General features: G+C 58.8%; 1 protein-coding gene across 14 annotated transcripts in view; it reads right to left on the reverse strand.

Annotated features, from left to right (window-relative positions):
- Positions 1-808: 808 nt before the first annotated feature.
- Positions 809-24,066, reverse strand: part of CHID1 (chitinase domain containing 1) — a 42,511-nt gene continuing 19,253 nt past the window's right edge. For 11 of the 14 annotated variants that reach the window (XM_015113187.3, XM_077960501.1, XM_015113188.3 and 8 more), the window contains 5 exons: positions 16,831-16,932; positions 16,039-16,194; positions 1,690-1,770; positions 1,293-1,335; positions 926-1,120 (listed from right to left, as the gene is read on the reverse strand). In XM_015113187.3, the coding sequence (XP_014968673.1) occupies positions 1,022-1,120; positions 1,293-1,335; positions 1,690-1,770; positions 16,039-16,194; positions 16,831-16,932 (481 nt within the window). In that variant the 3' untranslated portion in view covers positions 926-1,021. 14 annotated transcript variants of the gene reach the window in all.

Raw genomic sequence — 24,066 nt, forward strand, 5'->3', positions numbered from 1 at the left:
CTGGACTCACTTCTGTCCCCCCAAGAGACCCTGCCTGGGACGTGTACCCACCTATGCCCTCCGCTGCCCACCTCAGCCCTGTGGGTCCCAATGGTGAGGAGAGGAGTTCTCACGACCAGCCAAGGACAGGATGGCGATGAGGGGCACGGGAATGAAGGCCGCCAGGCCTTGGCTCATGCCTCCAAATTCCCCAGGGCCTCCCCAGAGCCTGGACACCGCTGCATTGCGGGGTGGGTGCAGACTGCCAGCCACGTGTCCTCTGCCCCACCCCTCACTGGAAATGCCCTTCCCGATGTGGCCCACGGGTCCTGCCGTTGCCCCTCACCATGCTCCCTGATGTGGCCAGGCTGGCCTGGGGTCACGCTACCTGAGGCGGCAGAGCTGAGCCAAGGTCCAGGGCCAGTTTCAAGAGGGTGGGCCAGGTTCCTCTGTGCCCATTTCCAGGGCAGCCCCTGCACCCTTGCCGTGCTGGACTCGGTGGGGACGTCTGGGTGGCTCTCTGCAGATGTCACACATGCTGTGGCTGGCGAGGTGGGTGGTGATGTGGGCGTGCAGCTCTCAGCTCTGTCACTGCCAAGCCCTGGGGTGATGCTGGGCAGAGCTGTCCCTGCCAGGGCCCTCAAGTCCGGGAGTGGGCGAGTCTGGGATGGTTCCAGAGCTTCCAAACCCACATCTGGCCCAGGATGTGAGAAGCAGCCCAGAGAGGCCTGAGCCAGGCTGTCCTGGTGGGGCAGGTACTGTGGGTCCTGCCTGCCCAGCCGACAGGAGGCAGCCAGCAGATGCCCGGGTGGGAGGGGCTTGAGGGAGGGGCTTGAGCTCTCGGGTGCCCCCCAGCCAGGACTCATCCCAGGGCAGGGACGCCTCATGAGAGGGTGGGGAGTCACACGGTGCCCAGGACCCCCGACTGAGGACTGCAGCAGACCCGTCACAGCAAACGGAGTGGAGGCCTGTATTTCACACCTGCTCACTCACTCCATGGCTTAGAAAAGAACACGTCCGCCGCGGAGGCCGCAAAGCCCGCCTAGAGCAGGTCGTAGAAGTAGTCCAGGCCCTGGCCCAGCTCCCAGATGGAGACCCCAACGCCCAGCTCCCGGGCCAGCTCCAGCCGCACCTGCAGGGACTGAGCACAGATGGAGGTGTGAGTGCCTGCTGGGGCCTGTCCCCCAACACCTAGGAGTGTCCTCCAGGCCGAGGGGCAGCACTGCCTGGACCCCAGGGACCGCAGGCCAGTGCCTGCCGTGCTGTCGCATGCCCCATCTCTCCCCCGGTCCCATGGCTGGCAGCACACGCACCTTCAGGGTTGGGTAGAAGACGACGTGCCTCCCACTGCGGCTCCTGCAAGACAAGGGGACTGTCGGCCCGTCCGCCACCTCTGCTGGTTCCAGGCCTCCTCCCCTCACAGCCAAGGTCCACGGCCTGGACTCTTCCCACCCGCCAGGTGGCCACCTGCTGTCCAGCTGTGCTCCGGGGCCGGGAGCAGCAAGTCAGCTCGTGACCCTGGGACCCCCTGGCCCTGCTGCTCCCTCATCTCCACCCCCTGGGTCCTGGGATCCCCTGGGCCCTGCTGCTCCCTTGTCTCCACCCCCAGCGTCCTGGGACCCCCTGGGCCCTGCTGCTCCCTCGTCTCCACCCCCAGGGTCCCTCCCTGCACACAAGGCCGAGGCGGGCCATGCACTTCCCAACACTCACTTCTTGTACTCGAAGAAGTGCTCCGAGGCCTGGCTGTCCCACACCATCCGGGGCCTGTGGTCCTTCAGTGTCTGGATGTACCTGGGGAGACCAGGGTGTGGGTTTGGGAGCCCACCCAGCTCCCCTACCTTGTACCCCAAAGGCTGTGGCTATCAGCAGGGGCAGGGCCACTCGGGGCAGCAGGTAGAGGGAGCCACTGTCCCCAGTGGTCTGGGGGACGATGGCTGGTGGGGTGGCCAGAGCCTCAGGTCCTGTGAACCCTGTATTTGAGGAAGCACATCTTCCGGGAGCTTCCTCAGGAGAAGCCGCCCCAAGTCCTCTCAATGGCCTGGAGAGTGACATGAGGCCTGAAACTGCCTCACCCTGGGGATGGCCCTCAGGCTACACAGTGGCTGCTGGACGGGGCTCCTCACTCTGTCTAGACCCCAGGTGAGAGGCTAACCAGACAGGCCTCAGGCTGCCCTGGCCCCGCTGCTGGCCCTGGACTGATGGGCAGTGCCTCATACTGGGGATGGCTGCCTGGGGCAGTGGTTTCTGCACTTTTTTTTTTTTTTGAGACAGAGTCTCGCTTTGTCACCCAAGCTGGTGTACAGTGGTGCAATCTTGGTTCACTGCAACCTCTGCCTCCCAGGTTCAAGTGATTCTGCCTTAGCCTCCTGAGTAGCTGGGACTACAGGTACGCACCACCACGCCCGACTAATTTTTGTATTTTTTAGTAGAGACGGGTTTCACCGTATTGGCCAGGCTGGTCTGGAACTCCTGACCTCATGATCTGTCCGCCTTGGCCTCCCGAAGTGCTGGGATTACAGGCGTGAGCCACTGCGCCCGGCCTCTGCACCCTTTCAAAGGCTAAGTCTGTCTCAGTCTTGAACCACCACCACCCCAGGCCCAGGACTGCAGCAGGCCCCCCCTGAGCACCAAGAGCCAATGGTTTGAGAACCACCCCCTCCTTCACAGAGGACAGGCTCATTCCCAAGGTGCTGGGGACACAACAGCGGTTTCCAGGTCACGGGGGACCTTGAGTGTGGGCACATCTCACACTGCACATTTGGGACCAGGGCAGGTGGTTCCAGAACACTATGGGCCACAGCCACCAGCAGCAGCGACAGATCGTTCTGGAAGCTTCTGGTCTCTGCAGACAGGAGTGTGTGCAGGTGGAGGCAGCTGACAACGGAACATGACCAGTGGCTGCTGCGTGAGAAAAGTGCCCCCCACATGCCTGGGGCTGCAGCCTCAGGGAGGAGGCCTGGAGTGGGGCCTACAGCCTGGACACCATGCGGGAGGGGAGGACAGGCAGTAGGCAGCTGCAGGGGCGCAAGGACCTGGGCTGTGTGGCATGGACATCTGCAGGACCCTAAGGGGTCATGGCTGGACACTGCAGGGTTTATCCAAGTGAGAAATGGCAGCCACAGGACCGCACCTCGAGCCACCTTCCTGCTCCTGCCCAGGAGGAATGGGATGTCTGAGGATCCTAACGGGGGAGGCTGCTGTTGTCCTGAGTGGGGCAGAGTCCCCTCGACACTGGGAGCCTCTTCCAGACTAGGGCACGTCACTTCAGAGCTGTGAGCAGGAGCAGCTGCCACTTGCCCAGCAGTGCTCGAGAAAGTGCCAGACCCCATCGGGTAGCTCTGGCCTTTCGGGGCACGGGGGCTGCTCTGCAGACATCAGACCCTGGTAGACACATGGCAGGGAGGGTGGAAATTAGCACTCGGGCGGCCTCCCCAACCCAGACAGAGTTTCCCTTAGACGCCTGTTTCTGCTTTTTTGAGACAAAGTCTCACTGTCACTCAGGCTGAAGTGCAGTGGCACGATCTTGGCTCACTGTAACCTCCGCCTCCCAGGTTCAAGCAATTCTCCCACCTCTGCCTCCCAAGTAGCTAGGATCACAGCCACCCGCCACCACGCCCAGCTGGTTTTTGTATTTTTAGTAGAGATGGGGTTTCTCCATGTTGGTCAGCCTGGTCTTGAACTCCTGACTTCAAGTGATCTGCCCGCCTTGGCCTCCCAAAGTGTTAGGATTACAGGTGTGAGCCAGCACGCCCGGTCCCCCTAGATGCTGGTAATGGACGGCAGCAGTGGCTATAGCAGCTCCAGCCATCCCAGGCCTGGAAAAGCACTGCTGGACCCCTGCCCTCCTGAGGCTGGGCCAGGCCCCTCAACAGCCATGTGCAGACATGGTCCTTCCAGAAGTCCCTCCAGGCCAGGCAACATGGAGGCTGCCGGCACAGCCACAACCCCATCGACAGCTCTAAAATGACCGCCTTCTCCTGAACTGAAACACGGCTCAAGGTGGTGGTGGTGTAATTTGCAGCTTCCCCCCAATATCCGCTGGGTGGCTCTGTGAGAAGAATGGGACGTGCAGGGTCCTGGGCAGATGCCTCAGGGCAGGGATGGCCCCCAGGCTGTGGGGAGCTCTGGCCACGCCACACACTCCTCCTCCTGGGGGGCCTCTGTGGTCACTGCTCATAATCTGCTGCCTCCAGGAGGAGGTGAGGCTGTGGGTGGCCAGGATCCCTGAGAGCACCGAGTGCCTCCCACTCCGGAGCCCCAGCCTGGTGGTTTGGTGAGTGGGTAGTGACCACGCTGTGGGGGCAGCCACGACCAGGGCGTTGTCAGGGACCCCAACCCCAGGAATCGCTACTCCCAAGCAGGCCCTGGGAACAAGGAGAAGCTAGAGCCCAGGTGCTGGGTGGGGGTGTGTGCCCAGCTCCCAAAAGCCCAGGGAGGGTCCGAGAGTCACTCCTGGGGAGGAGGGTGAGGCCACCGGGTGTAGGGGCGGGGCTGAGTGAGGAGGGGCAGCTGCAGGCACAGGGAGGGAGTCCAGGCCCATAGTGGAGGGAGGAGTCTTCAGAGGGCCGCAGACACACAGAGGGGCTGGGTCCTTGGGGGGTCTGAGTGGCCACCCAGGCTGGTAACTGGGACCCCCTTGAGGGCTTATAAGACCCCAAGGAGCATGGCTGGTGTGATGGACAAGCACACCAGGGGGCCAGGCTCCCAGGAGGAACAAGGGCCACACAGGTCTTTTGGGGAGCAGGCACCAGCCACGGTGAGGGGGGAGCGGGCGAGGGGCCTGCCTGGGAGGAAGGAAGGGTCAGAGAGAAGGTAGGGGAAGTTGAAAGTCTGAGGGTGGGTGTGGGGAGCACCGCAGGAGCCCAGGGGAGGGACAAGCACATGGACGGGGAGGAATAAGGACTCAATTAACATGGACAGCCTCGGCCTCACAGAAACATCCAGAACAGACAAACCTACAGAGACGGTGGGCTGGAGATGGGCACAGGCTAGGGCAGGGAAAGAGGGCACAACTGCTAACAAGCAGAGGGCTTTTGGGGAACAGTACTGAGGGTTGCACAATTCTGCGAGCATACTAAATGCCACTTTGAAATGGTGCATTTTATGGTACGTGAATTTTATCCAACCTCAAAAAAAGTTACAAGGCCTCAAATGGAAAGAGTCAAGGAAAGCCAAACAGGATATACATACAAAACACACCGAGACACGCCACAGAGGAATTTAGGAGGACCAGGGACAGAGGTCTGACGTGTTTCTAGGGAGAAAGCAGATCAAGTGTGAGAAAGATGTTCTTGGACCTCCTGATGTGGAGGGTGGGGGTCACCCCACGGAGACCAGCTTGGAAACTTCTCTTGGAGAAGGTTCCAGAAAACCGAAATAAGTGGGACGAGGGGCTTGCTCCAAAGCCTGGGGAGTTTGCCAACGTCTAAAAGGCAAGGTTGAAAAACAGAGATGCCTGAGGGGGCTGGGCGTGGTGGCTCACACCTGTAATCCCAGCACTCTGGGAGGCCGAGGTGGGTGGATCACCTGAGGTCAGGAGTTCAAGACCATCCTGGCTAACACGGTGAAACCCTCTCTACCAAAAATACAAAAATTAGCCGGGCGTGGTGGTGGGCGCCTGTAGTCTCAGCTACTTAGGAGGCTGAAGCAGGAGAATCGTTTGAACCTGGGAGGTGGAGGGTTGCAGTGCGCTGAGATTGTGCCACTGCACTCCAGCCTGGGTGACAGAGTGAGATTCTGTCTCAAAAAAAAAAAAAAAAAAAAAAATGCCTGCTTGAGGGAGGCGGCACTGGCGGGCGGAGGAGGGAACTCCCAATACCTCACCTCCACTCTGTGCTGTGGCCCCGTGGAGCAGGCGTGCCAAACCCCCAGAGTAATCAAGTCTGAGCAATCCCTCCACCCTGCTAACCAAAGAGGCCCACGGAGGACTGGCCCACATGGACACGCTGCTGCTGTCATGCTGGCCTGAGAGCCCGGACTTGTGACTCCCGGGAGGGCAGTAGGCCATGCTCCTCCACTGCCCTGAGCGGCTCCGGGCCCAACCCTACAGTCTTGGCCCAGTGGCTGGCAGGAGCCCTGGTCATCCACCAAGAAGGGCGTCCCTCTCTTGGCCCCTGAGTGGAAGCCAGCTCATGGGAGGCCGCAGGGGAGGCCAGCATCAGAGGCTGATGGGGGCCTCTCTCCTTGAGTCTGCCCAGGCAGCCTCCTGAGACACAGGACTGACAAGAGCATCTGACCAGATGTTCCAGGACACCTTGACTCCATGTGCAGAGCCAGCCTGGGCTGAGCAAGGAAGGAGCCTGGGGAGGTGGCCCCAGGATCTCAGCAAGGCAAGGTATGAGAACTCTGGGCCAGCTGGGATGGGGAGACATGGGATAGAACAAGGAGTGGGAGCTATGCACCTGTATCTCACCTGCCTCCAGGTGTGTGCCTGTGTGTACCTGTGCCACAGGTGTGTGCCTGTGTGTACCTGTGCCACAGCTGGGGCCGGGAGCTATGCACCTGTGTCTTGCCTATCTCCAGGTGTGTACCTGTGCTATAGCTGGGGCTGCCTCACCCGAGGACGCGGTTACCAGATATGGTGACGGAGCCTCCAGAGCCTTCCTGGCCACGCCCAGAACCCAAGTTGGGTGGCTGCCTCTCCCCAGACTTAATTTTTTTTTGTTTTTTTGAGATAGGGTCACCAGGCGCAGTGGCTCATGTCTGTAATCTCAGCACTTTGGGAGGCCAAGGCAGGTGAATCACCTGAGGTCAGGAGTTCCAGATCAGCCTGGCCAACATGGTGAAACCCCGTCTACTAAAAATACAACAAATTAGCCAGGCATGGTGACACACACCTATAGTCCCAGCTACTTAGGAGGCTGAGGCAGGAGAATCGCTTGAACCTGGGAGGTGGAGGCTACAGTGAGCTGAAATCAAGCCACTGCACTCCAGACTGAGCGACAAGAGGGAAACTCCATCTCCAAAACGAAAAGTGATAGGGTCTTGTTCTGTCACGAAGGCTGGCATGCAATGGTGTGATCATAGCGCACTGCAGCCTGGACCTCCAAGGCTCAAGCGATCCTCCCGCCTCAGCCTCCTGAGTGGCCAGGACTATACAGGTGTGCAACACCACACCCTGCTAACTTTTAACATTTTTGTAGAGATGGGGGTCTTGCTATGTGGCCCAAGCTGGTTTCAAACTCCTGGCCTCAAGTGATCCTCCCACCTCGGCCTCCCAAGCTGTTACGATTACAGGTATGAGTCACCACACGCAGCACCCCTTGGATTTGACCAAATGGCTGCTAGGGCTGTACTGGCTCCAAAGGTATAGCAGTGCAATTACACAATCATGGTATGCTGTGAGCCGCCCTGAGCCGCCCTTAGGAAGCGGTTCTGTGTCCTGGAGGCAGCAGGCAGAAGACAGCCTGGAGGCACACAGCTTCCTGCAGGGAACAATGCACGAGGCCCGGCTCTGGTCTCAGGAGTATGTGTGGAGAGAAGCCCTTCCTAGGACCCCTCAGGAGCCCCCACAGGGCTCTGCAGCCAGCTGCAAGGAAGGGGTCCAAGGGAGTGGAGCTGCTGCTGGCTGGTGGGAGGAGGGGCTTGCAGGCTCCACCCAGGGCCAGGGCTGCTGTGGGCAATGGTGAGGCCCCCAACCCCAGGCCCAGGCCTCCTTCTGGAGGGAGGACATAGCTGACAGCTGCCCCTCCCCAAGCCTACCCTGCAGACACTGAAACCCCAGGTCAGGTGCTCCTATCTTCACACGTTTCAGTCGCCTCTCAGAGCTTGAATTCAACCAGACAGCCCTCCTCGGTGGGTGGCCATCCTTCTGCAGGGCTGTCCTGTCTGAAATGTTGGATCCAGCAACATCCTGAGACCGGAAGCCCTGAGGCTCGCCGTCCCTCCCATGGAGGCGGGCGTGGCTAGGCCACAGATACACGCCAGTCAGTCCCCGCACCCAGCCCCACTGGGGACGTGCGCGGGAGCTGCTGCTAGCCAGCCAAGGCTGGACGGAGCCCAGGGCTCCCAGAGGCACAGGCTGGAGACACTGAGGGCCCCGGGCATGGAGGAGACCTGGCCCCTTGTCACTGGCTAGCAGAGAGCGCTGGGGTGTTGGGAGAACATGGTGAGCGTGAGCCTGGGGATCGGGGCTGGGGTTGCTGAAACCCTTGGCGCCGCATGAGGCCGAGGGAGTCAAGTCCTGGGGTGGCCATGAGGGGCTTGCCACACGATTCTATGCACTTTTATGCTTGAAGATTCCCACAGTAAAAGATTCACAAGACAGGAGGAAAACGCCTAGGTCCACCGAGTCGTGGCAGCAAAAGACGCCAGGGCAGTGATGAGGGCCACGTGCCCAAGATTCAACCCCTGCTGCTTCTGGCCTCCCAGACATCCCCTGGGGGGTGACAGACAGGATGAAGGGAAGATGGGCTCCACTCTGCAGAGGACACAGTAGGCTGGAGGAGCGAGGAGGCTGGGGCTGGATGACGGGCTGGTGTGGGTGGCAGGTGCCGCATTGCTTGGCGGTGCACGTGGTGTGTGGGGGCATGTGAGGCTGGGGACCATCTTCTGCTCTTTAGGGTGGCTGCAGCTAATAAGTGAGATTTCAGCTAGAAAAGCAGACATTTGGTGCCAACACAAGGCGAGAACAGAGGGTAAAGAGAGGCGTCTGAGTGATGTCGCCAGAGCTCAGCAGGAGCCAGCACAGGTGCGAGGACCGATAAGCCTTGAGAAAGGGCTGGGAGAGGAGCCCCAGCTTCTGGAACAGACAGGGAGGACCCACAGAACACCCCACAATGGTGGCCCATCTCACCCTGTGCAGGCTGCAGGCAGTGAGCCCTTGGGCTGGGTTTGGTGTCCAGAGTGGATGCCACCTGTCCAGGGCAGGACCACGGACGGGGTGCAGATGAACAGTGCAGCTGAGAGGGAGGTCAGGGCTTGGGGAGGGGCCAGACGCCACCAGGGCAGAGCCAGGGTCAGGAAGAATGTTCTGAGGAGCTGCGAACACGGCCCCTCCCCTGCGCGGACATTCAGGCGGAGGCAGGAGTGCCATCCACTCGCAGAGGGGACTCTGTCACAGTTGGGAGCTAGGAACCTACCCAGTGAAGACTCTGGTGGCTGTCAGGCATCAAACTCCCAGCGGCAGGGATGCCTCCACCTGTGATCCTTGCCAGTGTCCCCCGTGGACTAGAGTGGGGGCGCCCTCCCTGCCATACCCTTGAGGCAGGAGCCATGGCTGTGCAGCATCAGCGCTCTCTCGGCTGGCTCAGCAGCTGTGAGGATGCACGTGTGAGCAAGTCTTGGCAGCTGGTTATTTATTCCAGCCTTGTGGGAGGTGGCCCTGCTGAGCTGGCATCTGTGCTGCTGCCCTGGCCAAGGTCTCTGGGCAGGGTCAGACAGGGCAAGAGCTACTGGCCACCCAGGATGGGACGTGGGGACAGGCACTCTAGGGGCCGCTGAGACCCAGATCTCCCCATGGCCTGCTCCCCTTAAGTGGTCCTGCGTCAAGGCTGGAGACTGCCAGGTGCCCACACCCCTCCTCTGTGCCACTCAGGCCCAGGGGTCATTAACAAGGGCACTTTGGGTGGGCGAAGAGGGCAGATTAGGAGGGGACTTCTCAGATGGGAGTGAGGACCCAGAAGCAGTGCCTTTCTTTCCTGACTGGGTATACCCAGACCCCAGTTTTGTGCAAAACTGGGGGTTCCTGAGGGCATATACCCCCACACACTCATGTACACACCTTTGTAATCAGAATTCCTTGACCCCAAACCCACTAGCCAATTCTCAGAACAATCATGGGTGGGTGCAACCGCCCAGGGGAGGCTGCTGAAGGCTTTGGTTGTTTTGGAGACAGGGTCTTGCTCTGTAGCCCAGACTGGAGTGCAGTGCAGTCCCCACCTCCACAGCTCAGGCATTCCTGAGTAGCTGGGACCACAGGTGTGCACCACCATACCCAGCTACCTTTTTTTTTTTTTAACTATTTGTAATGACGGGTCTATTTTGCACAGAAGGTCTCGAACCCCTGGGCTCAAGCAATCCTCCTGCCTTGGCCCCCCAAAGTGCTGGGATTACAGGTGTGAGCTGTTGTGCCAGGCCACACTGATGCCTTGTGTGACCTGACCCAGGCTCTTGTGCAGTGAGTGAGCCCCAACTCTTCACCCTCAGATGGTGTAAATGGCTGAGCTGTTCCCCTAAAATCCACAGGGTGAAGTGTGTGATGTCTTGAATGTTCTCTGCAAAATTCACACTGAAATGTAATCCCCACTGTGGCACTGTGGCCTTTAGAAGGTGACTAGGTCATGAGGGCTCTGCCCTGGTGAACGGATTAATCCATTCATGGTGGCACTGTGGGGAGGCAGGGCCCTTAGAAGGTGACTGAGTCATGAGGGCTCTGCCCTGGTGAACGGATTAATCCATTCATGGTGGCACTGTGGGGAGGAAGGGCCTTTAGAAGGTGACTGAGTCATGAGGGCTCTGCCCTGGTGAACGGATTAATCCATTCATGGACTAGTGGGTTAATGGGCCAGTGGGTGACCATGGGCATGGGACTATGGCTTTCTAAGAAGAGGAAGGCGGCCTGGGTAGCTCGCTCAGAGCCTGTACCACGGGACGCCCTGCACTGCCTCTGGACTCTTTGGAGTAACCACCACCAAGAAGGTTCTCACAGAAGTGACCACGGACCTTGGACTTCTCAGCCTCTATAAGAAATAAATCCCTGTCTGGGTGCAGTGGCTCACACCTGTAATCCCAGAACTTTGGGAAGCTGAGCCGGGTGGATCACTTGAGGTCAGGAGTTTGAGACCAGCCTGCCCGACAAAGCAAAACCCCATCTCTACTGAAAATATAAAAATTAGCTGGGCATGGTGGCACGCGCCTGTAGTCCCAGCTACTCAGGAGGCTGAGGCAGGACAATCACTTGAACCCAGAAGGTGGAGGTTGCAGTGAGCCGAGACTGTATCACTGCACTCCAGCCTGGGGACTCCATCTCAAAAAAAAACAAAAAACAAAAACAAAAACAAAAACGTGGTGGCACATGCCTGTAATTCGAGCTACTTGGGAGACTGAGGCAGGAGAATTGCTTGAACCCGGAAGGCAGAGGTTGCGGTGAACCAAGATCGCACCATTGCACTCCAGCCTGGGCAACAAGAGCGAAACTCCGTCTCAAAATAAATAAATAAATAAAATAAATTCCTTTTCTTTATAAAGTACTCAGTTTCAGATATTCTGTTATAAGCAACAGAAAACGAACTAACACAAGTCCTAATCCCCAGTGCCTCAGAGTAGCACTATATTTAGAGAAATAGTTTTTTAAATTTTTTAATTTTTTCTTTTTTTCCTGAGACAGAGTCTTGCACTGTCGCCCAGCCTGGAATGCAGTGGCTCGATCTCCGCTCACTACAACCTCTGCCTCCCATGTTCAAGCGATTCTCCTGCCTCAGCCTCCCAAGTAGCTGGGATTACAGGCCTCCCGAGTAGCCCGCCACCACACCTGGCTAATTTTTTTTTTTTTTTTTCTTTTTGAGACGGAGTCTCGCTGTGTCACCCAGGCTGGAGTGCAGTGGCACGATCTCAGCTCACTGCAACCTCTGCCTCCCGGGTTCACACCATTCTCCTGCCTCAACCTCCCGAGTAGCTGGGACTACAGGTGCCCACCACCACGCCCGGCTAATTTTTTGTATTTTTAGTAGAGACGGGGTTTCACTGTGTTAGCCAGGATGGTCTCAGTCTCCTGAACTCGTGATCCGCCCGTCTTGGCCTCCCAAAGTGCTGGGATTACAGGTGTGAGCCACGGCACCTGGCCACGCCCAGCTAACTTTTTGTATTTTTAGTAGAGATGGGATTTTACTATGTTGGCCAGGCTGGTCTTGAACTCCTGACTTTGTGATTGACCCACCTTTTTCTTTTTCTTTTGTAGAGTTAGGGTCTTACTATGTTGCCCAGGCTGATCTTGAACTCCTGGGCTCCAGTGATCCTCCTGCCTCAGCCTCCTGAGTAGCTAGGACCACAGGCCTGAGCCTGCACTGAGAAAGTCTTTCAAGATATGAGTAAAATGATGTCACAAGGGTGGGCTGTAATGCAACATGATTGGTGTCTTACAAGAAGAGGAGATAAGGGCCAGGTGTGGTGGCTCATGCCTGTAATCCCAGCACTTTGGGAGGCCGAGGCGGGCGGATCACGAGGTCAGGAGATCGAGACCATCCTGGCTAATATGGTGAAACCCCGTCTCTACTAAAAATACAAAAAATTAGCTGGGCGTGGTGGTGGGCACCTGTAGTCCCAGCTACTTGGGAGGCTGAGGCAGGAGAATGGCGGGAACCCGGGAGGCGGAGGTTGCAGTGAGCTGAGATCGTGCCACTGCACTCCAGCCTGGGTGACAAGCGAGACCCCGTCTCAAAAAAAATGAAGAGTAGATAAGGACACACACAGGCGCACACGGGACCTTGTGAGGACACATGGAGAAGGCAGTTATCTACAAGCCAAGGAGAGAGGCCCTGGGAGGAGCCGACCCGACCTTAACGGCACCTTAATTTCATCTCCCACCTCCAGCCCCCAGGACTGAAACGAAGCTATTATTTCAGCTGCCCCACCTGTGGTACTTTGTTACCCTTGAATAGTGCGGTGGCGACTCAAGGCCAACACCTATCTGCCTTCCAAAAGCCCAATCAGAAGTGAGGCTTCCCTGAAGGCCTGGTGAGCAGAGCTCACAGCTGGAGCTGAGTCAGGGCTGGGTGCATGGGAGGCCTCTTGCTTTGCACAGGGGACCCTGGGCTGGGAGTCCAAGCTCTACATGGCTCCACCCAAAGGCCCCAGAACCAGGCACCATGTCAGGGATGTGGTAAGGTGGGGAACAGGAGCTGTGCTTCCAGAGCCTTCCCGGGATTCCCAGCGTCAAAGGAGGGCTGTGGTGGGGGAGGGTGCAGCACACACAGGAGCACAGACCAGTCCCGACTGAAAGAACAGACAGTTGGGCAGACAGGGTGGCCGGGCCCCTCACTCTGCATTGCAGGAACATGAGAGCTGGCACCCAGTGACTGACCCGTGCCCCATCTCAGCAGGAGCAGGGGACCCAAACAAGCCGGGGCCCTGGGGCAGTGCCCTCACCGGTGTGGAGCCCCGCGTGTCTCAGTGTGTGGCTGACTCACTGGGTGAGACGTGGGACAGAAGACGCCAGGCTCCTTGCCCTGCCTGATGCCCAGGCTGGCCCCAGGCCCTCCTCAGCCAGCACCCGCTCGCATCCACCCCTGCAGCAGCGTCAGGCCCTGCTCAGCGACCCAGAGCGCACCTAGGGCCAGGAGCCAGAGAACAGTGGGAGCCCAGGCCTGTGCTGGACCCCAGGACCAGCCGTGTGGACAGAGAGGAGTGTGCACAGAGAGGAGCGTGCACATAAAGTGTCGGGGGAAGGACTCCACACACAACCCTGGTCTTGCAACATGGCCCACCTGACATCTGCCATGGAGGGGCTCACAGAGGGCACCCCTGGAGGCCGGGCAGGGAACACTGCCCCAACATACTCCTCTATCCACTGCTGCCACCCTCAGGACCCGCGAATCTAGCAGGTTACCTCTGCCTCTCCCCATGGCCGACCAGGAAGAAGCAGGGGTGATAGTCTGGCCTCTGCTTACCTGCCTGGGCTGACATGTACACACACCCCTCATGGAGGGCAGGCCTGTGGGGGACCTGCAGAGACTCACAAAGATAACAGCTGAGGCCTCCACAGAAAGGACCAGGTTCTCCAGAAAAGCGAGCAGCTAAAACTGTTTCTAAGAAACTCAACTGCACCCAGAACAAAGATTAAGATGATTTATAAAAATGCTAGGCCGGGCACGGTGGCTCACACCTGTAATCCCAGCACTTTGGGAGGCCGAGACGGGTAGATCACGAGGTCAGGAGATCGAGACCATCCTGGCTAACACGGTGAAACCCCGTCTCTACTAAAAAAATACAAAAAATTGGCCGGGCGAGGTGGCGGGCGCCTGTAGTCCCAGCTACTCGGGAGGCTGAGGCAGGAGAATGGCGTGAACCCGGGAGGCGGAGCTTGCAGTGAGCCGAGATTGTGCCACTGCACTCCAGCCTGGGCGACAGAGCAAGACTCCATCTCAAAAAAAAGAAAAAAAAAAAAATGCTAAAACACCCAGCGCTCAACATGGTAAAATTCGCAATGCCTGAGGCATCAACCCAAGAGTACCAGGCCAACAGAAAGGCAGCATAATAGGACCCCAAACAAGGAGGAAAAGCAGTCTACTGAAACTGACCCCAATATCAGAACCAGCAGACATGAGCACTCAGCAGTTATTACAATTGAATCCCAATCTGCAAAAGTTTAGTAGAGACATGGAAGAGGGAAAGGGGACCCCAAACAAGCCTCTAGAGAATTGCAACATGTTGGCCAGGCTCGGTGGCTCGCGCCTGTCACAGCAGCACTTTGGGAGGCTGAGGCAGGAGGATGGTTGAGCCCAGGAGTTCGAGACCAGCCTGGGCAACATAGTGAGACCCCCCATCTCATAAAAAATAAAACAAGATTGAATTATGACACATGAGGTGACAAAAGCACTGGATGAGATTAATGGAAGGTTGGGTGGTGAGAGAAATGACTGCGTCAGGCTCAGGGTGGATGGGATTAATGGCAGGTTGGGCATAGGAAGAGAAATGGCCAGGACAGGCGTGGGGCTCACACCTGTCATCCCAGCACTTTGGGAGGCTGAGGCAGGAGGATCGCTTGAGCCTAGGAATTTGAGACCAGCCTGGACAACATGGCAAAACCCTGTCTCTACAAAAAAGTACCAAAATTAGCAGGGCGTGGTGGCATGTACCTGTGGTCCCAGCTATTTGGGAGGCTGAGGTGGGAGGATATCTTCAGCCCAGGAGGTTGAGGCTGCAGTGAGCTATGATCACACCAGCGCACTGCAGCCTGGACGACAGAGTGAGACCCTGTCTCAAAAAAAAAACAAAAACAAAAGGAAACAGAAAAAAGAATCCTGGCCGGGTGCGGTGGCTCACACCTGTAATCCCAGCACTTTTGGAGGCCGAGGCAGGAGGATCACAAGGTCAGGAGATCGAAACCGTCCTGACTAACATGGTGAAATCCCATCTTTACTAAAAAGACAAAAAATTAGCAGGGCATGGTGGCGGGTGCCTGTAGTCCCAGCTACTCAGGAGGCTGAGGCAGGAGAGTGGCGTGAACCCAGGAGGCAGGGCTTGCAGTGAGCCGAGATGGCACCACTACACTCCAGCCTGGGCAACAGAGTGAGACTCCGTCTCAAAAAAAAAGAAAAAAAAAAAAAAAGAGATTCCCAAAAGGTAAACGGTGTATTCGTGAGCTGTGGGACAAATTCAACGGATCTAGTGTTTGTGGTCTCCAAAGGAAAGGACAGAAGAAACACAAAATATTTGAAGAATTTGGCCCCAAATTTTCCAAATTTGCTAAGAGTACGAATGCACAGATTCAAGAGGCTCCATGAACGCTATGCAAAAGGAAAACGAAGACGTGTCAATCAAATTGTTCAAAACCAGCCATAAATACAAGATAGTCCTAAGAGCAGGGAGGACGGCAACACAGGCAGAACAAGGTGGCGGTGAAACGCCGTCTGTCCGAATGAGAAGGCGGCAACGTGCTTAAGGTGCCGGTGAGAAAATCGACAGCCAGAACTCTACAGCCAGGAAAATGTCCTCCAGAAATGAAGTAAAGTAATGCCAAAGAGAAACCACACTGGTAGAGCACACCAAGAACACAAAGCAGGAAATCAGTCCTGGGCAGAGAAGAGCATTCAAATTCAACACAGGAGGCCCCGGCCGGCCTGGGTGCTGTCGGCGAGGCTGACAGGTGGGGGAAGCCTCCGTCCCAGCTTCACCCAGATGTGGGGACAGCTGACGTGGCGGTGTCATGGGTGGCGACCACAGTGGGGGCTGCGGTGGGGCGGGCACCAAGCAGGACTGACTCCTGGCCCAACCCCTATCTCTGACTCTGTGGGGCATGAGCCCTAGGGGACCGGGACCCTCCCCATCACTCCGTCTCCTTACATCCACACCCACCCACACCCAGTGACACCTTCAGCACAGCAGGGAGAGCCCTTGGCTCACCTGGCCCCAACAACAGGCTCACGGGCATCCTTGGAGGTCGCGTAGTCCATACCATAGAAGTTGAGCCCCAGGAGGATTTTGCTTCGCCACTTGGACTTGGGGTCCAGGACCTGGACGCAGGCTCGAACCCAGGACAGGGGTGCATTAGGGCCAGGCCTGCAGGGCAAGGGGTGAGCAAGTTTCAGCAACAGGGAAGGCCCTGCACCTGAGCCACTGTTGGGGCCCTCCACCGAGGGGTGCATTCTCCCCATGCTGCAGCTAACACCTCTAGAAAGTTGTGAAGAACAGAAGTGACCCATTATAACGGGCTGTCAGCAGAGCGGCCCCAGGAGGCACGCCACATCCAGGGCCAGGAACTCATATGTGGCCCCCACCCCAGAGCCACAGGCAGGAGTCTACATGACAGTGGGAAGGTCAGCAGACATGAGGCCTTCTGAGCATCCTTCCTGGAGTGTCCCTGCCTGCGCCCTGTGTCACACGGCCCACCCACAATAGTGTGGCTCAGGCCAAAGAGGACAGGGCAGCATTGGGCAGCAGCAGGACTGTGCCTGTGCCCCACCCGTGACTCGGCTCCACCAGAGGCAGGGCCCCACCCACGGGACCACCACAGGGCACGGGACAGGTGCAGTGCCACTGGCTTCCCCCAGGTGGGCGTCCAGGTTCAGCAGGTGGCCTTGTGCACAGAACCACAGGTAGGAGGGCGTCAGCTGTGCCCAGGAGCCCCCCAGGTCCACACTGACTGCTGCACTGTGGAGTCTGCTGTACCCTAGAAGCCCCCAAGCCCATACTCACTGATGCGCTGTGGAGTAGTCGTAGGTCATGAGGCTGAAACCATCCAGCACGGGGGCCAGTTGCTCAAACTCCTTGTGCGTGAACATGCCCAGCTGGTCGGTCCTGCAACAGACAGGTGCAGCCACCTCAGACTGGTGTGCCCTGCCTGAAAACTCTCCCCAGCTGCGGTTCAGCTGGGGTGACAGCAAGCTGGCTGTGGGGAACTTGGGTCACTTCTTCCCAAGGGAAAAGTGGGGTGGGGGCAGCCTGCAGCTTGGTCGGGGCCACAGAGGCTGGGGGCTGGGAGACACGGGGATGTGGTCATGGGGGCCCAGAGGCCTGAGACCAGGATATAGTTGAGAATGACAGGCCTAACGGTGGGGAAACCTGGGCCAGGGCTGCCCATGGAGGGGCAAGGTCCATGGAGAGTGGCTAAGAGGATGGGCCACTGCTGAGAGCTGGAGTCGCTGAGATGGAGGTAACTGATCTAGGCTCCCAGGAGCGTCCCATCCTGGGGTCTGCACCAAAGCCTCCCTGAAAACAGAGGCGGCTCCTGGGACACAGCCCTGAAGCCCACTCACGGTCAGCCTGACGCAATCAGACTGTCCAAAGCCCTCACTGGACCTCAGCAGGTAGATGGGAAGTACAAGTGCTTGGCTCCCAGGGATGCAGCAAGGCTGTGTGGCACATTCCCTGGTCGGCTGCGGACACCTGTGGCATGGGCACTGCAGAGGAAGCAGTCCTGTTCTATCTGCCTGGCCCCTGGGCCATCTCTGGATGGCAGCCCTTCCCTTGGGGACCTGCTCCTTCCTGACCTAGATCCATTGGGAACTAGTGTCTCCGGGGGCAGCCCTCCTGCCTGGCCCAGGGAGAGCTGGGCGCTGGCCTATGGCCCCTCCACACCCAGGTCTGTAAGCCAAGGGGAGATGGGAGTGGTACACAAAGGTCAACACTGAGGAGGCCAAGGGACCCCACGGCAGCAGGACACAGGACAACAGCATGGGGGACGCGGTCGGAGGAGCGGCACTCACCAAAGTGAGGTGGGCCCCTGTGAGGCAGTGAGGCTGTGAGCCCTGATCTCCCTCAGTTGTGACCCCTCCTTTGCTCAAGGGTCACTGGGCTTCCAAATCTGGACCATGCCAAGGGCCTCAGTGCTGGGGCTTCTGTCAGGTGCTTCAGGGCCCAATACACCCCTGCAGATCCCTGGATCCAACTGGCAGGTCTGAAGAGCCCCTCTCCAGATGTGCAGTCCTTTTTACCCCAGCCCCTGCCTTGAGTCTACTAGGACCAACGTCTGGGCCTTCCTCCTCTGCTGGGCACCAGGAGACCCAGGCCCCAGAGTCTGTCCGCCCTGCGCTGTCCCCGGCCTGCGGGTACATGGAGCATCATCAGTGGTCCCCTCAGCCCCGACCTCTTTTCCTGATGCCTGCCAGCCCCACCGCTCGGGCATGGTCAGCCTCCCTGGATCCCTGAGAAACACCTCCCAGCGCTATGCCCATCACTCCTGGTGGCCTCCTCAGTGCCTGGGCCCCTCTCTATAGCCAGGTGCCCCTAAGACCTCAGCCCCAAATCCAGTTGTCCACTCAACCCTTCCCGCCCTGCAACCTCCCTCTGGGCCGAGGCCTCCACCCAGGTCCTCTCACCGATACCCAAGGTCATTCTTTTTTTTTTTTTGAGACAGAGTCTCACTCTGTCGCCCAGGCTGGAGTGCAGTGGCCGGATCTCGGCTCACTGCAAGCTCCGCCTCCCGGGTTTACGCCATTCTCCTGCCTCAGCCTGCCGAGTAGCTGGGACTACAGGTGCCCGCCACCTCGCCCGGCTAGTTTTTTTGTATTTTTTAGTAGAGACAGGGTTTCACCGTGTTAGCCAGGATGGTCTCGATCTCCTGACCTCGTGATCCGCCCGTCTCGGCCTCCCAAAGTGCTGGGATTACAGGCTTGAGCCACCGCGCCCGGCCTCATTTCTATTTTTGAGATGGGGTCTCTATGTCACCCAGGCTGGAGTGCCGCGGCACGATCCTATCTTCCTACTGCCTTGAACTTTTGGGCTCAAGCAATCCTCTTGCCTTTTTTAGTTGATTCAAAAAGGAAAAATGGCTGGGTGTGACGGCTCACACCTATAATCCCAGCATTTTGGGAGGCTGAGGCAGGTCGATCTCTTGAGCCCAGGAATTGGAGTCCAGCCTGGGGAACACAGCAAGACTCTTGTCTCCACAAAAAAACGAAAAAATTAGCCAGGTGTAGTGGTGTGTGCCTATAGTCCCAACTACTTGGGGGGCTGAGGTGGGAGGATGGCTTGAGCCTAGGAGGTGGAGGCCGCAGTGAGCCATGATCATGCCACTGCACTGCACTCCAGCCTGGGCAACAGAGCAAGACAGTGAATCGGTGTTGCTGTGGACAGGGTACTCGTGTCCCCACAAATGGTTATGCTGAAGCCCTAACCACTGACACGATGGTTTCTGGAGATGGGGCCTTTAGGAGGTGGTTAGGGCTAGACGAGGCCATGACGATGGGCCCCATGGCAGAGTTAGTGTCGCTATGAGAAGAGACACCACAGCTCTTTGCCATGTGAGGACGCAGCAAAAAGGTGCCAACTGCACCAGGAAGAGGCCTCGCCGGAAGGCAGCCTTTGGGCTTGCCAGCGCCTCTCCAAGTCAGTCCCAGGCAGCCCCTTGGCCCCTCCCACAGAGAGCCCCCCTGGCTCACAGCCCACAACACTCAGGCCCTGGCGGCAGATGCCAGGCGGCGTGGGCTGTCGGTTCCATCCCAGCCCGGTTGCTCCTGAGCTGAGATCTCCCTGTGACTTGCATTTGCGCTTCCCTCATGAATAACGTGGTTGAGCGTCTCCCAGCCTGCCCACCAGCTCCATGCACACATCTACTGTGGCCTCTCGTGGCTCCGAGTCCAGGTCTCCTGCCCGCTTTTCTGTGGGGTCTTTGTTGCTTGCTTGCTTTTCTTCTCTTGTTTTTGAGTCAGGGTCTTGCTGTTGCCTCCCGAGGAGCTGGGACCACAGGCGCCACCACGTCCGGCTAATTTTTAAATTTTTTGTAAAGATGGGGTCTCACTATGTTGCCCAGGCTGGTGTCAAACTCCTGGGCTCAAGCGATCCTCCAGCCTCAGCCTCCCCAAATGCTGGCATGACAGGCGCGAGCCTCCACACCCAGCCCCTCGTTGCGTTCCCACCGCCGTGTTCGCATTTTCTCTCCCTCTAGCTCTTTCAGGTGGTCATGTGCTCTTGGTCAGTGGTGTGGGCAGCACCGCTCCTCCTGGTGAGAGGCTGGTCTTCTCGCTCCTTTGTGGTGTCTTCTAATGTGCCGACATCCTGGTCAGAGTTGTCTGTGTCTGTCAGTCACTGCTTCCTCTCACGTGCCCCATGGTTCTGCTTCTAACTTCGGCCTTTGCTGCACCCAGGGCTGTGGCCAGCATGACTGCCTGTCCCTTTGGCTCCTCCTTTGCCAATCTCATGGCAGCCCTGTCAGTCGCAGTTTCTACTCTGCAGGGGCCTGTCCCAGTCCAACTCCTCCCCTGTGCCCATGATGCCCTTCTGAGCACCCAGTCCTGTTTCACACACTGCTATATCAGACATGTGGGCTCCTGCCGTGAGCCAGGCTCGTGTGCCTCCCCCACATCCACAGTGCTGCAACACCCCTGTCCCTCTCATGGGCACCGTACCTTCTACCATCTCAAGGCCTTGGCCGCACCAGACACTCCTGGCAGAGTGGGCTTCACTCCATAAGGCCTTGGTAGGTGAGGCCATGTGTCCAGGATCTGGCCCCCACCAGCTACAGAACGTGGCACAGAAACCACGAATGCCCCTCATGCCTCCACCAGAAATGCAGCTCCACGACGTCCCCAAGGAGGAAGGGGCAGTCCTGCCAGGAGACAGGGCTCCACACTGCGCCCCTCAGTGCAGCATGCCAACATGCCACACACATGTGGCACAGCTTGCGTGTTCCCTTCGGGGCTCACGTTGCTGCCCACTGACCCAACAACTCTGCTACAGCCGGGCACCAACCACGGCCACAGGCTGGGAACGGTCCTCACACTTTCAAGGGTGGTAACAACACGAGGGAAGAAAGCAGGCCCCGTCCAGAGGTGGAAGCAGCTCACGGTGATCAGTGGGGGAGAGGGGAGGGAACCAGGCCTGTGCCCCTGGTCCTGCCACCCCCCACCTGGCGCTGGCCCTGGGGACCACCCGGGAATGTGGACCTCCTCCTACCCGCAAGAAAGACTGCAAAGGGGCCACTGCCAGGACCGCCCCTCCCCAGCCTGTGTCCCTCACCCAGACAGCCACGAGAGCCGGCAGCGGAGCCATTTGTCTCTGTGCCCCACGGCACCCGGACAAGAGGGGATCGCCACGGCTGAGAAATGAAGTAACGGCTTGTCCTGGATTAGATGCAGCGTGACTTCAGATGAACAGAAATTACCGCTCACACCGAAAACACCATGTTCTGAATTCATTTCTGAGGAATGAAAGCCCCGGGAGGAAGGAAGGAAAAGGAGCTCATCACAGCCAGCTGCCCACCCTCCCATCGCCCATGTCCTGGGTGGGCCCCATGCAGGCAGCGGCAAGGAAGTTGAGTGCCCACTCAGCCTCGACTGGATCCCGGGCCTACACCAACGCCAGTGCCCCTCCAGACGGCTGGACGCTCTGCTCTGCCCTGCCCGGGCTGCCCCTGCACGAGCTTGGTGCTGAGACAAGACGCTCTGTGCCCCAGGGCCCTGGGGGTGCACTGCCCAGCTGGCTGCCTCACACTCTCCTCCCCAAGTCCCCCTTTCTTTCTCTCTTTCCAGAAAGAGGGGATGAACAATCCCAGGCTGGGGCCTGACCAGGTCCCTCCAGCCACGTACACCCCACAGCTGCCAGAGGCCAGGGTGGATGCGGCCTCCAGACCAGCGTCCTCCCAGATGCCGAGGGGAGGTGGTAACACAAGTGAGCCCAGTCTTCTGCCATGTACCCACACCGTCCCTCCAGCACGGCACGACTCCCACGTTCTACCTACGACCTCCCTGAAACCCCCACCCACCCACCTTGGTCTCAACACTAGGCCCATGTGGCAGATGCCCCCTCTTCCCTCGGCCAACCAGGTACCATCTCCGGGTGACGTCTGCCTCACTGCATCGACACCAGGCAAAAGGAACGTCAGCTCCACGTCAACCCCTCCCGCCGCCATCTGCCGGGGTGGGCCCATCTCTTCGCTGCTCCTGCACTGCAGCTACCAGACCCTGTGGGCTCAGCCTCCATCTCTCCCTAGATTCTCATCTTCCAGCCACCCAGCAAGGGAGAGCCGTAGTCTGTCCCCAGTTGACCTCCCTCCAGGCTGTGAGGAAGGTGTGGGCTCAGCCTGTGGTCCCCAGTCCCTGCCAGCCACACCGCCTGGCCCGCAGTTCCCACCTGCAGAGCCAGGCCCCACAGAAGCCCTGAGGGAATGCCAGTTCCCAACCCTAACAGAGATGGTGGCATCAGTGTCAGGCCCCACAGCCATCCTCAGGGAATACCTTTCCCCAACCCTAACAGATGCTGGTGTCCCTGCAACATCCCACGCTCAGGGCATCTGCCACCAGCAGCCAGTGCCCACACCTGTTCCTCCACCCACAGCTCCCCTCCCCCTCTGCCTACCTGTCGGAGATTTCTGAACCTGTCTCCCATGGCCTTGGGTCGCCTGACCCATCTGCTGCTGCCAGCCTCCTCACGCCTCACGATGGCTGCTCTACTGTCCATCAGCCTGCAGGCCTAGCCTGCTCCCTGACTGGCCTGTCAGCACCCTTCAGCTCTTTGGGGACCCACCTCAGCCTGGACCTCAGCCTGTCTACACTGCACAGAGTGCCTACAGTCCCTCCCCCCGCCCCGGCCGAGGCCTCCACACACACCGCCAGCACGCAGCCTGCCCCATCCCCCGAGGCTGCAGACAAGAGGCAGGTAGGCGGGGAGCAGGGGCCTCTGTGCAAACGTGTTTGCTGGGGATCCGGTGATGGCGCCCCCATGCGTTACCTTTCTCTGACTGCTGAGTCGGGCTCCACATAGTGATGGCCTGTCCTAAACCATGGGGCTTGGAGGAGATGGCCAGCGTCGTGGCCCCACCCACCTCAGAGTGGACCACTGCCTACAAGGCCAGCAACGGCGCCAGCAGGGCCCAGGAAGGAACCCGGCCCTCCCTGGGTTTCTGAGATCAGCTCCCTGGACCCAAAGGGCTCCCAGTAGCTAAGGATGCCCAGAAAACACGAGGGGCCAACTAGAGACTAAAACAAGGGCTCCACTCCCCACATGAGTGGCACCACCACATTGGCACCTGGGGACAGTCTGCTGGTCCCACTGGCCTGTGGGGTTTACACTGTAGCTTTGCCCCTGGGTCTCCTCTGTTGCTGAGACTGTGACCGTGGAAGCAGGGCTGGAGGTCAGCAGAGTGCTCAGTTCCAGGACCAGACCCCCTGGGGTCTGTGGCAGCTGAGTTAGGGCTGCCTCTGTCTGCTGACAAAGGACACGATAAATTTGCATTTGGCGACTTGGGGTGCCCCTCCCTGCAGCACGCAGACCTCCCTTCCGGGGCCATTGTTCCACGGACAGCGCCCCTGGAAAGAGAGCGCCCGCGTGTTGGCAGCGTGGCTCTTGTGAGGTGAATGACAAGCATAATTACGTTCTGCTGCAAAAGTGCCAGGGACAGGGATTTATGAGGCTTCTCCGCAGTAGCTGCTCTTCCTTCAGAGTGGGGTTGGGAGGATAAACACAGATGATAACACAGCCCTCCTCACCTCTGGGGGTGCAGCCAAAGCCTCAGGAGAACCCGAGGGAGCCTCAGCACCTTCACGGGCCCTGCCGACTGGGAGGGCACAGCCCCGCACTCCAGGAGAGCAGGTGCACAACAGCAGCGCCCAGCCCTCTGCCCAGCTGGGCCCCACTTCCCCGGGGACCCCCACTGTGAGCCTTGGCCCCGCCCCTAGTCCGGTCACAGTGCCCACAGCCCTGGCGTGCATCCCACCCTACAGCCGCAACCCCCACCAGCGCCATGCAAAGGGAGCCGTGAGCTTTGGTTGCTGTGGGGTGAGGGGCAGGGACCTGGCCCAGCTCAGACTGCCCACTTCCTGCCTAGGGCCAGAAGCTCAGGCAGAGGCTGCCACCAGCAAAAGGCAGGCACCTGGCCCTCTGCCCCGGCCTCAAGAACTGCCCTGGGCTCCTGAGCTGGTCCCCACCGATGGCTGCTTCTGCAGCTCCCCTAAGTACAAAGGGCAACCCGGGAGCCCCATGAAGTCTGTGCCTTAC

Source organism: Macaca mulatta, chromosome 14, assembly GCF_049350105.2.
Source record: "Macaca mulatta isolate MMU2019108-1 chromosome 14, T2T-MMU8v2.0, whole genome shotgun sequence".
NCBI lineage: Eukaryota > Metazoa > Chordata > Mammalia > Primates > Cercopithecidae > Macaca > Macaca mulatta.